The sequence below is a fragment of the Mobula birostris genome, chromosome 15 (assembly GCF_030028105.1).
Source record: "Mobula birostris isolate sMobBir1 chromosome 15, sMobBir1.hap1, whole genome shotgun sequence".
Classification (NCBI taxonomy): Eukaryota; Metazoa; Chordata; class Chondrichthyes; order Myliobatiformes; family Myliobatidae; genus Mobula; species Mobula birostris.
The window spans coordinates 61913921-61935038 of record NC_092384.1 but is presented as its reverse complement, the minus strand read 5'-3'; the positions used below and the strand labels follow the sequence as shown (position 1 = coordinate 61935038).

General features: G+C 40.5%; 2 protein-coding genes across 20 annotated transcripts in view; one reads left to right on the top strand and one right to left on the bottom strand.

The window, feature by feature from the left end:
- The window catches only part of LOC140210700 (rifampicin phosphotransferase-like), a 208439-nt gene that overhangs the window by 29287 nt on the left and 158034 nt on the right, over positions 1–21118 (bottom strand). For all 5 annotated transcript variants that reach the window (XM_072279895.1, XM_072279897.1, XM_072279896.1 and 2 more), the window contains 6 exons: positions 16748–16822; positions 14808–14900; positions 9595–9723; positions 6943–7027; positions 1731–1819; positions 1156–1218 (listed from right to left, as the gene is read on the bottom strand). In XM_072279895.1, coding sequence (XP_072135996.1) covers positions 1156–1218; positions 1731–1819; positions 6943–7027; positions 9595–9723; positions 14808–14900; positions 16748–16822 — 534 coding nt within the window. The remainder of the gene's footprint in view (positions 1–1155; positions 1219–1730; positions 1820–6942; positions 7028–9594; positions 9724–14807; positions 14901–16747; positions 16823–21118) is intronic.
- LOC140210701 (uncharacterized) overlaps positions 1–21118 on the top strand; it is a 181250-nt gene that overhangs the window by 88114 nt on the left and 72018 nt on the right. For 13 of the 15 annotated variants that reach the window (XR_011889278.1, XR_011889276.1, XR_011889280.1 and 10 more), the window contains one exon: positions 8124–8184. Coding sequence is in view for 7 of the 15 variants with exons in the window: in XM_072279907.1 (XP_072136008.1) it covers positions 8124–8184 (61 nt within the window). In the remaining 8 variants the exon portion in view is untranslated. Of the gene's footprint in view, positions 1–7133; positions 7407–8123; positions 8185–10693; positions 11172–21118 lie in introns of those variants that run through there. The other 2 variants (XR_011889282.1, XR_011889281.1) reach the window with 2 other exon arrangements.

The window sequence follows — 21118 nt, the reverse complement described above, 5'->3', positions numbered from 1 at the left end:
ATCCATTAAATGCTCTTCATATAACAAGCCTTTCAATTTTTGTGAGCCTCGCTAGAACTCTCCCCAAGGTCAGCACATCTTTTCTTGGATAAGGGGCCCAAAACTGCTCACAATGCTCCAAGTGAGGCCTCACTACTGCTTTATAAATCCTCAGCATTACATCTTTGCTTTTATATTTTGGTCCTCTTGAAATGATTACCTTCCTCACCACTGATTGAACCTGCAAATAAACCTTTAGGGAATCCAGCACAAGGACTCCCAAGTCCCTTCACACTTCAGATTTTTGAATTTTCTCTCCATTTAGAAAATAGACTTCCCCTTCATTTCTTCTACTGAAGTACATGACCATACACTTCCCAACACTGTATTCCATCTGCTACTTCTTTACCCATTCTCCTAATCTGTCTAGGTCCTCCTGTAGCCTCTCTACTTCCTCAAAAGTACCTTCTCCTCCACCTATCTTCATATTATCTGCAAACTTTGCCACAACGCCATCAATTCCATCATGCAAGTCATTGACATATAACACAAAAAAATGTGGTCCCAACACAGACTCCTGTGGAGCACCAATAGTCACCAGCAACTAACCAGGAAAAGCTCCCTTTGTTCCCATACTTTGCTTCCTACCAATCAGCCACCAATTCTGTATTCTTTACATAACTTATCACATGGAAACATGATAAATTACATAAAGAATCCATACATTCAAACAAGCCATTTTGCCTGAGCAACAGACTGTGCTCCCTTTCATGAAGGACCAATGGTCAGCTCATCCACATGATATTATTATTTACTGTTTCTTTACGTGTTGCGCCTAATTCTATTTATGGAGAATGTTACTTCATCTTGGGATAAGGTATAAAGAAATTATTTATTGAAGCACTTTGCTTTGTTAGCACTAATCCATTTTATCAAAGGATGAGATGGCAATACAATTCAACTCTGGGCGATGTAAAACTGTCCATTTGTAAATCATCCATTTGTTAAGGCAATTATCGTTTTCCACTACCTTCAAAATTGCTCTACAAAGTAAGTTCAGACAGGACCACACCACTCATCTGTCTTTGAAATGATGTTGGTGTGACAAGGTTGCTCCAATTAAACACAATAGATCCATAAGCTTTGTTTTACTTGTTACCCAGAACAGCTCTTTACCTCTGCATCCAGCCCGAGAAACTCAGCACTCTTTCCTTGGGCTCGAATTGCTTCAGTGATTCTCTAAAATAAAAGCAGAGGCTTAGAATTTTTTTTTTTGGTGTCCTATAATTTTGCTAAATCTCTAATTTGTATACTTATGGTACCCAATGCACTTCCATTGCACTACTCAAAGTGACCCAGAAAATGGCAACCTAAAACTTGCCTTACCAATTCTTGGCCAAATAAAATGACACATTGATACATAATTTTTGCATGCCAAAAATCAGTAAGGTACAATCTGTTCTGTGTTTTGCTAAATTAATTTGAACTTCATACTGTAAATACTGTAAATCTTAGTTTGTTGCCTGAAAACAGAGCTAACTACCCTTCATTCCAACCTCCTTTTATCATTACTACCACAGAAATTACAACAATAAAAGTCATTTATTCAATTTGTTCTATTTTATTGAGTTGCAAAGAAAATATTTCACAATTCCATACTTCCATTGCAACCTCAAGAAACCAACTGAGATATTGAAATTTGATTTATTATTGCTTTTTTATTAAAAGGAACAATTTGAGATTTGCCTTACTTTCATTGCTACTGGAATATCAGCTGACACAACATCTGAACATGTGCTGTACAATATTGCAACATCTGCCAGAAGTTCTGAAGTCCATTCTGTTAAGTAAAAGTTAGGAATTATGACAGAATTCACTGAATTAGTGAAGTAAACTATGTTGATGCTTTTTATTAGTATTTCTCTGCCTTATCATAAAAATTCTTAATTATATGATCTTACAAATCTTTTTACTTCTCCATAGCTTTCCAAATAATGATAAGGTTTGAAACCACAAAAGAGTCTTTCATAGAACATAAAACGTAGAATAGTACAGCAGGGTACAGGCCCTTTGGCCCACAATGTTGTGCCGACACTCAAACCCTGCCTCCCATATAACCCCCCACCTTAAATTCCTCCATATACCTGTCTAGTAGTCTCTTAAACTTCACTAGTGTATCTGCCTCCACCACTGACTCAGGCAGTGCATTCCATGCACCAAACACTCTCTGAGTAAAAAACCTTCCTCTAATATCCCCCTTGAACTTCCCACCCCTTAACTTAAAGCCATGTCCTCTTGTATTGAGCAGTGGTGCCCTGGGGAAGAGGCGCTGGCTATCCACTCTATCTATTCCTCTTATTATCTTGTATATACCTCTATCATGTCTCCTCTCATCCTTCTTCTCTCCAAAGAGTAAAGCCCTAGCTCCCTTAATCTCTGATCATAATGCATATTTTCTAAACCAGGCAGCGTCCTGGTAAATCTCCTCTGTACCCTTTCCAATGCTTCCACATCCTTCCTATAGTGAGGCGACCAGAACTGGACACAGTACTCCAAGTGCGGTCTAAACAGAGTTTTATAGAGCTGCATCATTACATCGCGACTCTTAAACTCTAACCTTCGACTTATGAAAGCTAACACCCCATAAGCTTTCTTAACTACCCTATCCACCTGTGAGGCAACTTTCAGGGATTTGTGGACATGTACCCCCAGATCCCTCTGCTCCTCCACACTGCCAAGTATCCTGCCATTTACTTTGTACTCTGCCTTGGAGTTTGTCCTTCCAAAGTGTACCACCTCACACTTCTCCAGGTTGAACTCCATCTGCCACTTCTCAGCCCACTTTTGCATCCTATCAATGTCTCTCTGCAATCTTTGACAATCCTCTACACTATCTACAACACCCCCAACCTTTGTGTCGTCTGCAAACTTGCCAACCCACCCTTCTACACCCACATCCAGGTCGTTAATAAAAATCATGAAAAGTAGAGGTCCCAGAACAGATCCTTGTGGGACACCACTAGTCACAATCCTCCAATCTGAATGTACTCCCTCCACCACGACCCTCTGCCTTCTGCAGGCAAGCCAATTCTGAATCCACCTGGCCAAACTTCCCTGGATCCTATGCCTTCTGACTTTCTGAATAAGCCTACCATGTGGAACCTTGTCAAATGCCTTACTAAAATCCATATAGATCACATCCACTGTACTACCCTCATCTATATGCCTGGTCACCTCCTCAAAGAACTCTATCAGGCTTGTTAGACATGATCTGCCCTTCACAAAGCCATGCTGACTGTCCGTGATCAGACCATCATTCTCTAAATGCCCAGAGATCCTATCTCTAAGAATCTTTTCCAACAGTTTTCCCACCACAGACGTAAGGCTCGCTGGTCTAAAATTACCCGGACTATCCCTACTACCTTTTTTGAACAAGGGGACAACATTCGCCTCCCTCCAATCCTCCGGTAACATTGCCGTGGACAACGAGGACATAAAGATCCTAGCCAGAGGCTCAGCAATCTCTTCCCTCGCCTCGTGGAGCAGCCTGGGGAATATTCCGTCAGGCCCCGGGGACTTATCCATCCTAATGTATTTTAACAACTCCAACACCTCCTCTCCCTTAATATCAGCATGCTCCAGAACATCAACCTCACTCATATTGTCCTCACCATCATCAAGTTCCCTCTCATTGGTGAATACCGAAGAGAAGTATTCATTGAGGACCTCGCTCACTTCCACAGCCTCCTTTGATACCATACTGGAAGCAGGTGGACATTAAAGTTACACACACAAAATGCTGGAGGAATTCAGCAGGCCAAGCAGCATATATGGGGAAAAAGTACAGTCAACGTTTCAGGCAGAGTTCCTCCAGCATTTTGTGTGTAATGCTTGGATTTCTAGCATCTGCAGATTTTCTCTTGTTTGAGACAGGTGGACATTAGCTTGTTTTGTGCTGATGTTCGGTAGTTCTGAAGGAAACTGTTGGCCATCAAAAATTTGTGCTTCAACCCAACTCAGTATTACATGCATGCTTTGAAATATGGAATTCTCCGTTTTGGAAATAAGTTGCCAGCACATCAGAATGATATTTCCATCACTGAATTCACCATCGAGTTCAGCGTCAAAGCTGTAAGGTGCTGAGGAGAATTCCAGCTTGTGTCACAGAAAGGTGTGAAATGAAAGTCTCCCCATTCACATGATTGACCCCGTGGAAGAACATTGTACACTTTTAAAATGCTCAGTTCATTTGATTTAACTTAGTTACAGTAGTACTTTAATGCATTTATTTCTTTACATTGGAAAAAATGTTCTAACTACTTAAAGAGCTTTAAAGCATTTGAGAATACCACAGACACAGATGCCATTGGCAAAGTCTATCAGTACACTCAGGGTGCGGTTGTCTGGATATGACTCCCCAGGCTTAGTCATTGCATTGGACACCGAAAATATTCGGAGTACTGGATGAGTATTGCAGGCAACAAATCTTTGCAGTGGATTGGGTTCAGAATGAATAGAAAAAGTGAGGCCCTCCCTTGTCTTGAAACTATAATATATTAGAAGACGATTTACAAATACTAATAAACTGGCCAAATGATTCATGGTAAATGGAAACACAAGAGGCTGTAGATATTGAAATCTGGAGCATCACATCTGCTGGAGAAAGTCAGCCAGTCAAGCAGTATTGGTGGCCAGAAAGGGATCGTCACCTATCTTGGGTGGAAACCCTGTATTGGGACAGAGAAAAGAATGGCAAGATGGCCAGTATAGAAAAGAAAAGAGGGGTGACAAGAAAGCACCTGAGGTAATTAGTGTTCTTTGGGGGGGGGGGGGGTGTAAGATAACAGGCAGGTATGGGAGATAAGTGGGGGTGGAGTTAGGAGATAGTAACAAGAGAATGGTTAGATGGAGGCAGATATAGAGGGGGGAAAAGAAAAGGAACAGACTGAGCAAAGCAGGAGGAGGGGAGTGTGAAAAGGGGAGGGAGATAACCAGGAACCATACAAGAGAAGGGCGTGAAGTTGGTGGATGGAGGAGGCAGAAGGGACAAAGGGGGGGAGATCAGAAATGGTTTAGAAAGGGGATGGAGCAAGAGGGGGATAGGAAAATAAAAGAAAAATAGAGGGATGGTTACTAAAATTGAAAAACTCAATACTTACGCCTTTGGGTTGTAGAATATAAGATGTGTTACTCCTCCAGTTTATGTTGTCTTCATCCTGGCTGTGGAGAAGGCCAGTGATGGACAGGTGGGAATGGGGAGGGGGGTTGAAGTGGTCAATAACTGGGAGCTTGTGATGGCCACTGTGGACTGAGCATTGGTGTTCCGTGAAACAGTCACTGAGACTGCACTTCGTCTCGCTGATGTAGATGAGGCCACATTGGCAGCACCAAATGCAGAAGACAAGGTTAGAAGGGATGCATGTGAACCTTTGCCTCACCCGTAAGGACTGTTTAGGTCTCTGGATGGTGGCGAGGGAGGAGGTGCAACTACAAGTATTACATCTACTGCAGGGGCACGGGAAAGTGTCTGGGGAAAGGAAGGATGAGTGTGGCAGGATGAGCGGATCAGGGAGTCCCAGACTGTGTAGTTCCCACAGAAAGGGGTAGGAACCGGAAAACATGGGATCAGGTTTCAGCTGGCAGAAATGAAAAGGGATAGTATGGTGGATGAGGAGTCTTGTGGGGACAAGAGGAAATCGACATCTATTATGTTTGGTAGGAGGTGAGGTGAGAGCAAAGTCCAAGAAACAGAGGAGATGTGACATAGGGTTCCGCCAACCACAACAGAAGGGAAGCCACACTTCTTGAAAAAGGGGACTATTTCAGATTTCCTAAACCATAAAGTCTCACCCTGAGAGCAGATGGAACAGAGACATAGAAACTAGGAGAAAGGAATGGCTTCTTTACAAGAGACAGGATAGGAAGAGGTGTAGTCTAAGTAGTTGTGGGAATTGTAATGAATTTATAGTAAATATCAGTGGTATAGTCTGTCTCCCAAGATGGACAGATAAGTCAGAAAAATTCCAGGTGAAATTGTAAGAGTGGAAATTGGTCGCAAAGGTTATAAAATTGATAAATTCTGCACAGGTGGAGAAAAAAAAAAAGCGAAGTTTGAAAACAGGGACTGTTCCACGTAGCCAACAAAAAGTCAGACACTGTTGGGGCCATAGCTATACCTTTTATTGCAGAAATTAAGAGTCAAAAGAGAATTTGTTTGAGGCAAGAATGAGTTCAGTCAGGTAGATGAAGTGTTAGTGGAGAGGAAGTCCACTTCCTTATTGTAGGAAGAAGTGGGGAGCTTCTAGACCTTCTTGATTGGGATGGAGGTCCATAAAGCCTGGATATCCATAGCTATGATGTGACGTTGACAGCCAGAGAATCAGAAGTTGCCCAAGTGATAGATGGCATATAAGGTGTTCTGGATGTAGGTGGAGAGAGACTGGACAGAGGGGATAGAATGGAGTCAAGGTATCCATTCGGTGGAGCAGAATCAGGCAGAAACAATGGGTCTAACTGGACTGTCCTGTTAATGGACCTTTGGTAAGGGATAGAAGTGGGAAGTGATGGTTTAAGTCACTATCAGGTTAGAAGCTGTTGAGGGGAGATCTCCTGATTGAATAAGATCATTGACAGTGCTGGAGATGATGGCAGGTGCTTGGCAGTGGAGTCATGGTCCAATGGCTGATACGAGGAGATATCCAAGAGCTTTCATCTGGCCTCTGCAAGGTACTCTATAAAGACACTGCCCTTGTGTGCAGGTTTGATGACTAGGTTATGATTGGTACAAATTCATCGTCAAGTTCCACCAGACGGTTCAGCTACTATAACTTGCAACCTGATTGGTTAATACTGAAATGTAACTTCCTGCTGCTCAATTCAAAATATTATGTAATCTCCATGTAAATACTTAACTAAGGGACTGGACACCAAGAGACATTGATCTAATGCTCGTCACGTACATACCCGTTTCTCCTCCTGACAAGATCGACACAAGAATTGAATTCCATACTCCAGAGCTATTTGATTTTGACATTGATACGCACCACGCCTAAAGAAGATAAAGAAATGGACAACATTATAGCTCCTGGTAATATATTCCAAATAAACGTACTCAGGTTTCCACATTCTAATAACCATTTTCATCTGTCACACAGTTTAATCTTCATCATCAGATAGATGTTGTGTTTTGGACACATCAGACTGCAGATTCTGGAATCTGGAGCAACAATCTGCTGTAAGAACTCAGTGGATCGGGCAGCATCTGAGAGAAGAAAGGGATTGTCAATGTTTCGGGCTGAGATGCTTCATCAGGAACGAGGGCGAAGCAGTGAGAAAGCCATTGCAAAAAGAAGGGGTGCGGTGTGATAGGAGGCCGAGAGGATTGGTGTTCTGAGCAGGGATGTAAGATGTCAGACGGGTTGTGGCAGGTAAGGGAGGAAAGCCTAGTTACGGTCGGGAAATAGTGGCAGATGAATGATACATAGAGGCAAAGAGGAAAAAAAATAAAGCTGCTGTGTTATGCTATCCACAATAGGCATTCTTTGATCACAAATTACCTCCTACCACATTCCTTAGGTGCTTAGTGAACCATGTAATGAGGTTATTTTTGAGCTGTTTTTAAGCCTAAAATGGATTGAATCACAAACTAGTGGAACTAGCTGTGGGATGCACACACACACACACACACACACACACTCACTCATCATCATCAAAGATCTTGCCGCCCAAGCCATACTCTTTTCTCATCAGGAAAGAGGTACAAATGCCTCAGGACTCACACCTCCAGGGTCAAGAACAATTACTATGCTTCAGCCATCGTGCTGTTGAACATGTGCATGACAGAGAGAGAGAGAGAGAGAGAGAATGTGTGCACGGAAGAGAGAATGTATGCACAAGAGAGTGAGAGAATGTCTGAGAGAGAGAAAGAATGTCAGAGAGTGAGAGAGAGAGTAAAGGAAGGTGTGTGTGACAGAGAATGTGTGTCTGAGAGAACGAATGAGTGTGTGAGAGAGCCTGCGTGAGAGCGTGGAAGGGAGCAGGCGCGTGGGAGAGGGGGGCGTAGGAGAGAAAGGGTGGGCACACAGGCAAGGGGGGCTGTCGAGAGCTGAGTGGTGTATTAACAATAACCTCTCATTTATTGTCAGTAAGAACAAGACTTCAGGAGAGAGAAACCAGAGGTCCATCAGAGGATCAGCGGTGGATAGGGTCAGTAACTTTAAATTCCTTGATGTCACTATCTCAGAGTACTTGTCCTGGACACATCATACAAATATAATAGCGAAGAAAGCACTATATATATATATATATATATAGTGGTATTACAGGAAAGATACTGGCATGGATTGAGAAATGGCTGACAGGCAGGAGACAGCGAGTGGGGATAAAGGGGGGCCTCTTCTGGTTGGCTGGGTCATCAACTTTTTGCTGTTGATGTTTCTGTAGCGGGCAATTTCTTTTTTACGAGGTTGAGTTGCTAGCTCGATGCTCAACCCAGCACTGATGGAAAGCGTGCCTGGGGAGCCGGCTGGGTTCGAACTCAGGAGCCTTCGCTCCGAAGTCTGGCGCTAATGCTACTACGCCACCAGCTAGCCATATGTCACTATCTCAGAGTACTTGTCCTGGACACATCATACAAATATAATAGCGAAGAAAGCACTATATATCTATAGTGGTATTACAGGAAAGATACTGGCATGGATCGAGAAATGGCTGACAGGCAGGAGACAGTGAGTGGGAATAAAGGGGACCTCTTCTGGTTGGCTGCAGAGGCATCACAGGTGCAGAGACACTTCAGAGTACTCGTGCAAGACCCCCAGAAGGTTAATTCACAGGTTGAGTCTGTGGTAGGGAAGGCAGGTACAACGTTGGCATTTATTTTACGGGGAATAGAATATAAAGACAGGGACATAATGCTGAAGCTTTAAAAGACACTAGTCAGTCTGCACTTGGAATTGTCAACAGTTTTGGGCCCCTTATCTCAGAAAGGATGTACTGTCATTGGAGAGAGTCCAGAGGAGGTTCACGAGGATTATTCCAGGAATGAAAGGGTTAACATGGAGGGGTTCGGCGGCTTTGGACCTGTACTCACTGGAAATTAGAAGAATGCATGGGGATCTCCTTGAAAGCTACCGAATGTTGGAAGGACTAGATACGGTGGATGTGGAGAGGATGTTTCCCATGGTGGGATATCCAGGACTAGAGGGCATAGCCTCAAAATTGAAGGGCAGCCCTTTAGTACAGAAGTAAGGAGGAATTTTTTTTTTAGCCAAAGAGTGGTGAATCTGTGGAATGCTCTGCCACAGACTGCAGTGGAGGCCAGGTCCATGGGTATATTTAAAGCAGAAGTTGATAGCTTCCTGATTGATTGGGGCACCAAGGGATATAGTGAAAAGGCAGGTATACAGGGCTGAATGGGATCCGGGATCAGCCATGAAGTGGTGGAATAGACTCAATGGGCTGAATGGCCTAATTCTGTTCCTACGGCTTATGGTCTTTTTTATATATCCAAGACTTTTTTTTACAGTACTGTAATTCTTACAATTATTGTGGTACAATGAAATAATACTTAATTACTACATCAAACAATGTCGCAAAACATTGTTGCTAGACACCCACCTCAAAGTAGTCAGGTAACTGCCGATCAATGTTGAAATAAAACTCCTGTGCATTGCTTGCAGGTTGTATCTGGTACTTTGCCACCTTCTTTATTAACACATTTACCCGTGACCCAGCAGTGATCAGATACTGGAAGTGTTGCAAATAAAGTTACTGAATGGCACACAAATAGTACTTCCTTACATTCTGGGACATATAAAGGTCTAAGTCTTGTAAGCTAAACGGTGGTCCACTTACAATAATTATTGTGGTTTAGATAATTTCATCAACATTTGGCTTGAAAAATAAATAATCAGCCCTAATTTTCTTCTTTGTCAGGAAATAAATTGATAAATTACAAGTAGTTGCCATGTGTTCAGTGTTCACAGCAGAATTATTATTAAGTTACAGGTCTCGTGTCCAGTGGCCCAGAAAATTGGAGGCAATTGTGGAACTTAATTAAATATAATGCTAAAAGTTACATCTGGTCTCAGAAGTGATAACCATTAAACTATTGGTCTGATTCACTAACATTTTTAATGAAGAAAGCTGCTCTCTTTACTAGTCTTAGCCTGGAGGAAATCTAGATACTTAATAATGTGACTTACTCTTAACTGCCTTTTGAACTGGCTTACTGGGCCATTCAGTTCAGGAGCCTTCAGAGATGGGCTACAAGTGTGTTTTTATTTTCACCAACAAGAGACAGAAGCAGTAGTAGAATATACAATCCCTCATTACTGGTCTGCTATTCAATAAGAGTATGCTTGATCTGACCTTGGTCATCTCCAGTTTCTTAAATGTTCTCTTGACTTTTACACAAAAAAAGCCTGTCTTTTTCAGACTTGAACCTATCCAATAATACCGGTTCCATGGCTCATTGTGGTAGAACATACCAAATATTTTCTCCTAAGGACAGAAATTCCTCATCTCCATATTCAATAGGCAACCCCCTATTGCCAGTAAGAATTGTGGTATTTGCCCGGCAGAAGACAAGCCCCATTGTGGTCGACTGCAGATTTCTGCAGCATTGATGGAATCAGGGTCTGGGCTCTAAACGCTGTGTGGTTGTGTTTTACTGACATCTTATATGTGCTTGCTGTCGTGTATGCGCATGGACTAGGCCTCAAGTCGCCAGGAGGAAGGTGTCAGTGTCGGTGCGCTCTAACCAGAGCAGCCTAGCAAAGTGTCCAGGCTGGAGTCGGTGCTGCCCCCAGTGTTCACTCAGCAGAAGACAAACTCTACTGTGGTTGGCTACAGATTTCTGCGGCATTGATGGCTCAAATCTTATTGCATGGCTGTATCTTACTGATACCTCTTCATTATCTTGTATGCACTATGTAAACTTTGTGCTGTGTGACTGTTGGTACTGTGTTTTGCACCTTGGCCCTGGAGTAACGCTGTATTGTTTGGCTGTATTTTGGGTACCTGTGTATGGTTGAATGACAGTTAAACTTGAAAACAGAATTAAACTTGAATTGTATGTCCCCTCCCTCATAGGTAGAAGCACCTATAGTGTTCCAGATGTGGTCTTATCAACACTCTATAGTGTACCAAGTTTCTACACTCCAATCTGTTTGGAATAAAGTTCAATATTCAACTTTGCTTCCTCATTAATTGTTGCTGACACCCACATCCTATTAAAAAGTAAAACGTGAACACTTAATTGTCTATTATCAGACCTGCTGAGGATATTTATTTTAAACATGTATCTTGTTAAAAATAAGTCACTCACATTCATTATAATAAAGATTTGTTTTCTGTATTACTCAGGAAAAAACAAGTCAGCTGAAATTGTTGAATTTACATTATAGAACATTCCTAAGAATTATTGAAGTATATGTTGAATTAGTACTTTAATGATTTTAAATTTAAAACTGCTTCAAATTTACCCATCAAATATTTGGTTTAAAATTAGACCAGCAATGTCTTCCAAATGTGCACAACAGTAGGTTTTCTAAGAATTTTTTTAATATTAACTACAGCAGCCAAGACTTAAAACTATAGATTGTGGATGGTGTTGGTACCTGGTATGACTGGTGTGGCCCTCTAACCAACTCCCTGTCTCCTTGTTGACTCCCTTCACTTGCCACTTTCAGCTCCACATTTTCAGTGAGCCAATTCCCAACTGTAGTTTGGCGAAGGCTTCACTCCCACGTTAGTTTATATAGCTTCCATCCTTAAATTTAGGTAAATATTTCCATTGCCAGAGGTGTCCACATCCTTGTGAACAAATATAAGGCAAAGTGCTGCTTCATCAGCCTTTTACCTTTTCCACCTATCACCTCCCATATTCACACTTTATCCCCACTCCCAAACTTCTCTATCTCTCCTCTATCCTGGCTTCACCTATCAACTGCCAGCTTGTATCCCTTTCCCTCCTCTCCACCTCCTCAGTTTGGCTTCTTCCCCTTTTCTTTCTAGTCCTGAAGAAGGGTCTCAGCCCAAAATGTTGACTGTTTATTCCACCCCATAGGTGCTGCCTGACCTGCTGAGGTCCTCCAGTATCTTGTCAGCAAATGGGGGGAAAATCTTAGATGAGTGGTTAAATCTCAGACCTGCCATAGTAGGGACAATGGGTTATGACCAAAGAAACAATGGCTGGAGTTACTTAGCACTTTAGCGCAAGGGTGTTTACTAGGTGCATCAAATATTAGATAGATGGATAGATACTTATTGATCCCAAGGGAAATTAGTGTCACAGTAGCTTTACAAGTGCACTGATATACAAATATTAGAAGAGAAGTAAGAAAGAATTTTTTAAAAATTACCTCAAACAGTCTAACAGGAGGGGTCATCACTTCCCCAGCTATAGGTTAACTCATAATAGACCCTAATGGCTAAGGATAAAAATGACCTCTTTGGAGCAGCACAGTTATCAGTGAAAATAGTGAAAGAAAAATATCAATATTTACAAAATACTTTGTAATATCTACCCCCACCTCCCTCTCTTACTGAGGGCAAGAAGTTCTTTTTTTTAAAAGGCATGAGAAAACACCATCATTAATTCTTTAATTACCAACAAAATTAACTTAAGACTACACATGAATTTGAATATGATGCACCTCACAATGTGGTTACAATCATATGACAAAATAAACAGAAGTATCTTCCTTAAGTACAGTGTACAAAAAACATTTACACACTTACACATCGCCATTACTAAAGAAATAGAATATTCCACTGTGTATGGCTGGAAAGGCACCATAAAGCCAACCCGAGAGGAGCCAGCAGAGAAACAGCAGAATACTTAACAAAATTACACACTTATAGTTAAGTACAAATAAGGAATAAAGTTAAACTATACTTTGGTGTCTGACGCTGAATGTATGTAGCACTGCAGAGGGAAAGCAGTGGGCTAATTATGAGAATATTCTGGGGAAGTGCATACACTCAACACAATGACAGCAGAGTGACAAGGCAATGTTTTTGTGTGAGTGAATGGGCGTGTGTAAGGAGTGCCTTTACTGAGTCCTCTTCTTTATGTATGACTTGTGAAATTCTAGCTGACTGCTTGCAGCACAAAATTATTTTGATCCAGATTTAGAAATCCCATGCATTAAGCCATGATTACCAATAAATAACCTTAAGTCCAAAAGGCAGAGCAAACACGGTTTTCAAAAATTCTGATGATTTTATGCAGAAATGGAGAAAGACATTTTCCATTCTTCAGTGCTAATGTTCAAACTTTCAAATCATGTTATTTTATTTTATGAGTCGCCTAGATTAAAGTTCAAGTTAAATAGTGGACAAACGAATTATGAGAAAGCACACGCCATCATCATCATCAGGTGCCATGCCCAGTTTGAGCTTTGACTGCCGTGGCCCACACACTCCTGTTTCGGGTTAAGTGGATCAATTCATTGGTATTGATTTCCAGTTCTCTGGCTGCTGTCTCCATCATCGTTTATCTTTGTCTTCCTCTTGTTTTCTTCCCTTCAATCTTTCCCATAATTACCGTGCATTCTAACTCCTCTTTCCTAATCACATGCCCAATGAAGTTACGTTGCCTTTTCATGATCTCATACATTATATCTCTTTTTATGTTTGCTCTATTCATGACATTCTCGTTAGATATTCGTTTCATCCATGATATTCTGTATCCTCCTCAAAAACCGCATCTCTGCTGCTACAATTCATTTCCTCATGTTACTAGATATTGTTCAACATTCTGAGCCATATAACATAACTGGATAAATGTAACATTTCAGTACTCTGAGGTGGGTTGTCATGCCTAGTTTAGTGTTGGTCAGTACACTTTTCATTCTCGTAAAGGTGTCTTTTGCCATCCCTCTTCTTCTTTTGATGTCTAAGTCGCACCTGCAATCCGATGTCACCCAGCTTCCTAAGTAGCAAAAGTTCTGTACTTGTTTTATGTCTTCCCCATTTATTCTCAGCCTGCAGATAGGATTCTCCTTCTTTTTGGATATCACCATACATTCTGTCTTTTTGCAATTGATAGATAGACCCATTTTTGCACTTTCTTCAACAATTATATCAATTAATTTTTGTAGTTCTTCCTCCATACTTGTAGTTAGCAGTGTCATTTGCATATCTGAAATTATTGATGCTTGCACCACCAACTTTGATTCCCAATATGTCTCTTATTTTTTGTAATATTGTTTCACCGTACACATTAAATAAATCAGGGGAGAAAACACACCCTTGTCTAACACCTCTCTTGATTTTCGTAAACTGACTCACTTCTCCATCTATTCTTACAGCAGCAGTTTGTTCCCAGTACAGATTTCTGATTAGGCGGAGGTCTTTCAAATCTAGATCTAGAGTTTTCTGTAATATTTCTAATAACTTATTGTGCTTCACTTTATCAAATGCTTTTGTGTAGTCAATAAAACAAACACATTTTTTTGCACTTGAATAGCTCGTTCTGATAGCATCCTTAACATCAATATTGCATTTCTTGTACCTTTGTCTTTCACAAAACCACATTGTTCTTTGCCTATTTCAGCTTGTATCTTACTTTTAGCTCTTGTCATCAAAATTCTTAGAAGTATCTTGGTGATATGACTTATTAAACCTATTGTCCTATGTAATTCACATTCTATTGCTCCAAGTTTCTTAGGTAGAGTGATAAAAGCACACATATTCTTATTAAAACGCAATGCTTTTGATGCTACAACTCTTTTCTACTTGTTTCTCATATGCAATAGTAATCTCAATTCAAAATCTGTATAGAAGTTATTGATGTGTAGAAAATGCAGCATAAATAAATTTACCTGTAGATATGTAATAGTATTGATAACTCTCTTCCATAAGGGTGATTTCCCATAAATTAGTGCAACATCATGTAATGATAATTCATTCAGCACCTATCAATAAAACAATACTACATAAAAATACAAGAGAACAACAAGAATAGGCAAGATGACAAATCTAGTCTGTTATTAATCAAATCCTATCTCCACACTTCTTGCTGATATACATAGCATAGCATACATAGTTCAACCATTTGCCTGGCTTTACCATGAATATATTCATAGACTCAGGCTCCATACTGTGTGTGGTGGGAAGAGCAGTCCCACTAATTTCACCCAGGGCACCACATTTCTAAGGAAGCACTACAGAACAGGATGCTTCACCTTCTAAAGTATACCTTAGAAATTGCTATATGGATTGTCTATTGGTTAAGCAGAAAGCTTGGTGGCTTGAACTACTCAACAAGTGTAACAAATTGGTTGAATCCAAGAGTTACAGAATTTAAACAACCACTGTACGAGGGGTGATTGATAAGTTCGTGGCCTAAGGTAGAAGGACTCAATTTTAGAAAACCTAGCACATTTATTTTTCCTACATTTACACACTTAGTCCAGCAGTCGTGGAGCATACGAATCCCTTCTTTGTAGAAGTTGGCATCTTGGACCTCCAGAAAGCGGTGCACGGCAGGGGTGATTGATAAGTTTGTGGCCTAATGTAGACGGAGATGTTAACAAACTTTCTGCATTTTCACTCAAAGAGTTGAACTGAACCTGCATGTAACAAGAACTGTATAACTCATCCCTTTCTACCCAAGGCCACGAACTTATCAATCACCCCTGCTGTGGACCACCTGGAAGTCCAAGACACCCTCGTTACATGCACGTGTAGATTAACTCTTTGAGTGATAATGCAGAAAGTTTGAAGTTAATAACTCATCTCCTTCTACCTTAGGCCACAAACCTATCAATCACCCCTGCTGTGGACCACTTCTACAAAGAAGGGATCCGTGCGCTCCATAACCACTGGACTAAGTGTGTACATGTAGGAGGGGACTATGTTGAAAAATAAATGAGCTAGGTTTTCTAAAATTGACTCCTTCTACCTTAGACCACGAATTTATCAATAATCCCTCGTATGTGAAGGAGCTAAACAACACGATAGCACTCATTCAACACTGCATTTAAATGTCTTTTTATTTAAACATCCATTCTCAGGATTTGGGCATCCCTAAATGCTCTTTAGAAGTCTGTAATGAGTTGTCACCTTGAACTATTTCAGCCTTTCTGTGAAAAGTACTCCCACAAGTGATCTGGGATTTAGACGCAGCAACAATGATATAACCCCAGTCCATTTACAAAACTGAATAATGTGTGACTGGGAGGAGGAGCTGCAGACACTTCTTTGCCCTTTTCCTTCTTGGTAGTAGACAATAATAGCTAGGGAGATACAGTTGGAGGGGCTGAGGCAACCCTTCTAGTGAATTTTGCAGATGGTACACACTGCAACCACTATTCCCTGGTGGTAAGGCGAATAAGTGACAAAGCTGATTGATGGAAGACCAAACAATTTCAAGTTAAAGACAGGACCAATCATTGTTATGTCCTGGATGGCGAAAGTTTTGATACTTTACTCATCTAGGCAAAAAGAAAGCATTCCATAACACCGCTGACTTGCGGCAAGTAAATGCTGGAAAGGCCTTGCTGTGTAAGGATGTGAGTTATTTGGTGCAGCTTATCTGGCTCTAACCCCCTCTTAGAGACATGCTATTTATGTGGTTAGTCCAATTTAACTCTAAATTAATAGCCACCTGGATGTCAATTGTAGGGGACTAGGTAATGGTAAGACTACATCATCAGGAATGATCATTGTGGAATGTAGACTGGGACTTGTACCCATAAATTCCCACTGTCTGCATCTTAGTGCATTTTTTCTGTACTGTGTAAACAAATCAAAAAAGTACCCTTCCCAGCAGCGCAAAGTCACTCATCTTCTTTTTGGTAATCATGTTATTCTGTTCCATGTTGCTATTTATGCTCTGGAATATAAAAACAAATTAATCTTTTAATTTTAAGATCTTTTGACTCCACTTTCATTTAAAATAGGATGTATTGCAACTGCAATTAAGTAAACTATAATGCATTATTGTTACTGTATAAACTCATCAATCATCCATTAATTAAGTAATCATCAAAGAGTAAAAAATTATGTATACAATTGCCATTCCAAAAAGCAATTTACCAATTCCAAGGAGCTGGGATCATAATCTGTGACAAAATTAGCTAAATGAAAAATAGTCAGCCAGGAAAAAATATTTGAGTTGTTTTCAGAATACAGGTTGGAGTTTATGGGTCATCAAATGCATTTTCTGTGATTTACTTTAACAACCTAGTTGATAGCATGGTAGTGTAGCACTTAACACAACATTTTACAATTCCCGCCGCCGCCTGTAAGGAGTTCATAGGTTCATCCCGTGACTGCGTGAGTTTCTTCTGGGTGTTCTGGTTTCCTCCCACATTCCAAAGATGTATGGTTAGGTGTATGTGAATTTTTGGCTTGCTGTGTTGGAACCAGAAGTGTAGTGACATTTGTGAGGTTGTTTAGTACAATTCTTTCCGGTTTGATTTGAGTCAAGTAACACAGTTCACTCAATGTTTTGATGTACATGTGACAAATAAAGTTAATATTCATCTTTAAAGAAAAAGAATTAACATAGAACAGCACAGCACGGTACAGGCCTTTTGGCCCACAGTGTTGTGCTGACCATTTAACATATTCCAAGGTCAACCTGAACCAGGGCTTCGCAACCTTTTTTATGCAATGGACCCCTATCATTAACCAAAAGGTCTGTGGACCCTAGGTTGGGAATGCCTGCCCTCTCGTAGGCTTCCATTAACAAGAACAGAAACAAATTTGCTGATGATACAAATGTGGCAGAGAAGATAACTACAAGTATGATGTAAAAACCAGCAAAATAATGATTACAATTTTAATAAGTAGACAAGAAATTAGCGGTGGAAATGTATGGCAAAATATCTCATTAGTCACATTTGCTAGGAGGAATGGAAAAAAAAAAGAGTAGCTTCTGATGAACAAAATGCCATAAAAATATTTATGGTGTTCAAAGCATGTCCTTGGACTTGCATAATGACAAAAAAACCATAGAATAGTACAGCACAGAATTAGGCCATCCAGCCCACAATGCTGTGCTGAACCAGTTAAAAGGAAATCAAACACACCCAAGCACTATCCCTTCCTACCTACAACGTGTCCACATCCCAACATCTTCCTTGCATCCATATGCCTATCCAAATGTCTCTTAAAAGTCGCTGAAAGTATTTGCCTCTACCATCATACCAGGCAGTCAGGACGCTGAGTAAAAAACTGCCCTCTCACAACCCCTTTGAACTCCCCCCCCCCCCCAGCCTTCAAAGCATGTCCTCCAGTCTCCAAGTACCTCAAAACCTCATCCTTAATAAAAGACTGCAACACTTTCCCAACTGAGGTTAGGCTAACCTGACCTATAATTTCTTTTCTTTTTCCTCCCTTCTCAAAGAGTGGAGTGACATTTGCAATCTCCAGGACCATGCCTGGATCAAGTGATTCTTAAAAGATCATGACCAAAGCATCCGTTATCTCTTCAGCAACTTCTTTCTGGACTCTGGGATGTAGTCCACCCGGTCCAGGTGACTTATCCACCTTAAGACCTCGTGGGTTTGCCTAGCAATTTTTCCTTTGTAATAGCAATAGCACTCACTCCTACTCCCTGACACTCCGGGAGCTCTGACACACTACCAGTGTCTTCCACAGTGAGGACAGATACAAAGTATCCATTAAGTTCATCTGCTATTTCTTTGTCTCCCATTACTAACTCACCAGCGTCATTTTCCAGTGGTCCAACATCAACCCTCAACTCCCTTTTACTCTTTATATAACTGAAGAAACTTTTGGTATCCTACTTTATATTATTGGCTAGTCTGCCCTCATATTTCATATTTTCCTTTCATATAGCTTTTTTAAAATTTGCCTTTTGTTGGATTATAAAAGCTTCCAATCATCCAACTTTTGCTACCTTATATGCCCTTTCCTTGGTTTTTATGCAGTCCTCAACTTCCTCTGTCAGCCACGGTTGCCTACCCCTGCCATTTGAGAACTTTTTTGTCTTTGGGATATATCTATCCTGCACATTGTGAAATATTCCCAGAAACTTCAGCTATATCTGCTCTGCCGTCATCCCCCCCACCGCCCACAGTATCCTCCTCCAATCCACCTGTGCAAGCTCCTCTCTTGATGTTGATCAAAGGTAGAGCAGACTGTTATGCTCAACCCAGTTCTGCTCACATTTTCGAAGTACTTAGTTGAAGACATTCAGAAAACTGAGAGGTGATCCCACTAAAACATAACATTCTGAGATTGCTTGAGATGGTAGATAGTGAAAGGCATTTTCTCAAGTTGATAATCCAGAACTAGGAGACAATGTAATCAACAACAGTTGGTATTGATAAACTCCTTCAACAAAACAAAAATGTCCCAAGGGTTTTCGCAATGCTCTCCTCAAATGAAAAATTGACAGCAGTTTGAGAAGGTATTAAACTCCCTTTATCCTTCAGTAAGATAACTGAAAATGTGGTAGTCAAACATACTTTAAGGATTTGGATACAATTTTGAAAACACTTTGGTTTATTGAGATTCTCCCTTTCTAGTCCCATTTTTAAAATTTTTTTTTAAGCCTTCTATGACTGATGTAGTCTTTAAACAATGGGAAAGATTGGGTATTACATGCTTCTAGGATCTGTTCATGGGAGGAAGTCTTTCTTCGTTTGAACAATTGTCAACTAAATATAATTTACCAAAAACCCATTTTTTCTGGTACTTACAAATGAGAGATTTTCTGCGATCTCAATTATTTACATTTCCTAATAGACTGATAAGAATATATTTGATGTAATTCTTAATATGAAACCACTTGTAACAAGACCTGTTAGCTTGACATTGGTGGTTGAGAAGTTGTTGGAGTCGATTGTCAAGGATGAGGTTACAGAGTACCTGGAGGCATATGACAAGATAGGCAGAACTCAGCATGGATTCCTTAAAGGAAGATCCTGCCTGACAAATCTATTACAATTTTTTGAGGAAATTACCAGTAGGCTAGACAAGGGAGATGCATTGGATGTTGTATATTTGGATTTTCAGAAGGCCTTTGACAAGATGCCACACGAGGCTACTTAACAAGATAAGAGCCTATAGAATTATGGGGAAGTTACATACGTCGATAGAGCATTGGCTGATTGGCAGGAAACAGAGAGTGGGAATAAAGGGATCCTATTCTGGTTGGCTGCCAGTTACCAGTGGTGTTCCACAGGGGTGCGTGTTGGAGCCGCTTCTTTTCACATTGTACATCAACGATAGGGATTATGAAATAGATGGCTTTGTGGCTAAGTTTGCTGATGATACGAAGATAGGTGGAGGGGCCAGTAGTGCTGAGGAAACGGACAGCCTGCAGAGAGACTTGGATAGATTGGAAGAATGGGCAAAGAAGTGGCAAATGAAATACAATGTTGGAAAGTGTATGGTTATGCACTTTGGCAGAAGAAATAAATGGGCAGACTATTATTTAAGCAGGGAGAGAACTCAAAGTTCCGAGATGCAACAGGACTTGGGAGTCCTCGTGCAGGATACCCTTAAGGTTAACCTCCAGGTTGAGTTGGTAGTGAAGAAGGCGAATGCAATGTTGGCATTCATTTCTAGAGGGATAGAGTATAGGAGCAGGGATGTGATGTTGAGGCTCTATAAGGTGCTGGTGAGACCTCACTTGGAGTACTGTGGGCAGTTTTGGTCTCCTTATTTAAGAAAGGATGTGCTGACGTTGGAGAGGGTACAGAGAAGATTCACTAGAATGATGCTGGCAATGAGAGGGTTAACATATTTCTTTTTTTTCCCAAACAGCTTCAACTTTGGTAGTGGGTGTGGATCCTTTTTTCAAAATAAAATTGTTTATATTCTAATATACGAATTAATCTAAACCATTTGAATATAGAGTAAGGAGTTTGTTAATGTGATTCAGTATACTGTATCTGGTATTATATTTTTACTGTATACTGTATCTGGTATTAATATATTATTATATTTTTCTTTTGTTTTATAATATTTATTCTCTTGAACTCTGTATTCTTCTATATAGAAATCAATAAAAAAATATTGGAAAAAGAAAGAGAAGATATTAGGATTAATATTAAAATCTTGGACAAAAAAGGAAAGGTTTATCTTAAAAGATGTAGAGGAGTTGACAAGGCTGAGAGAACCAAAACAAAAATCACAGAGGTTAGAGGCTTAA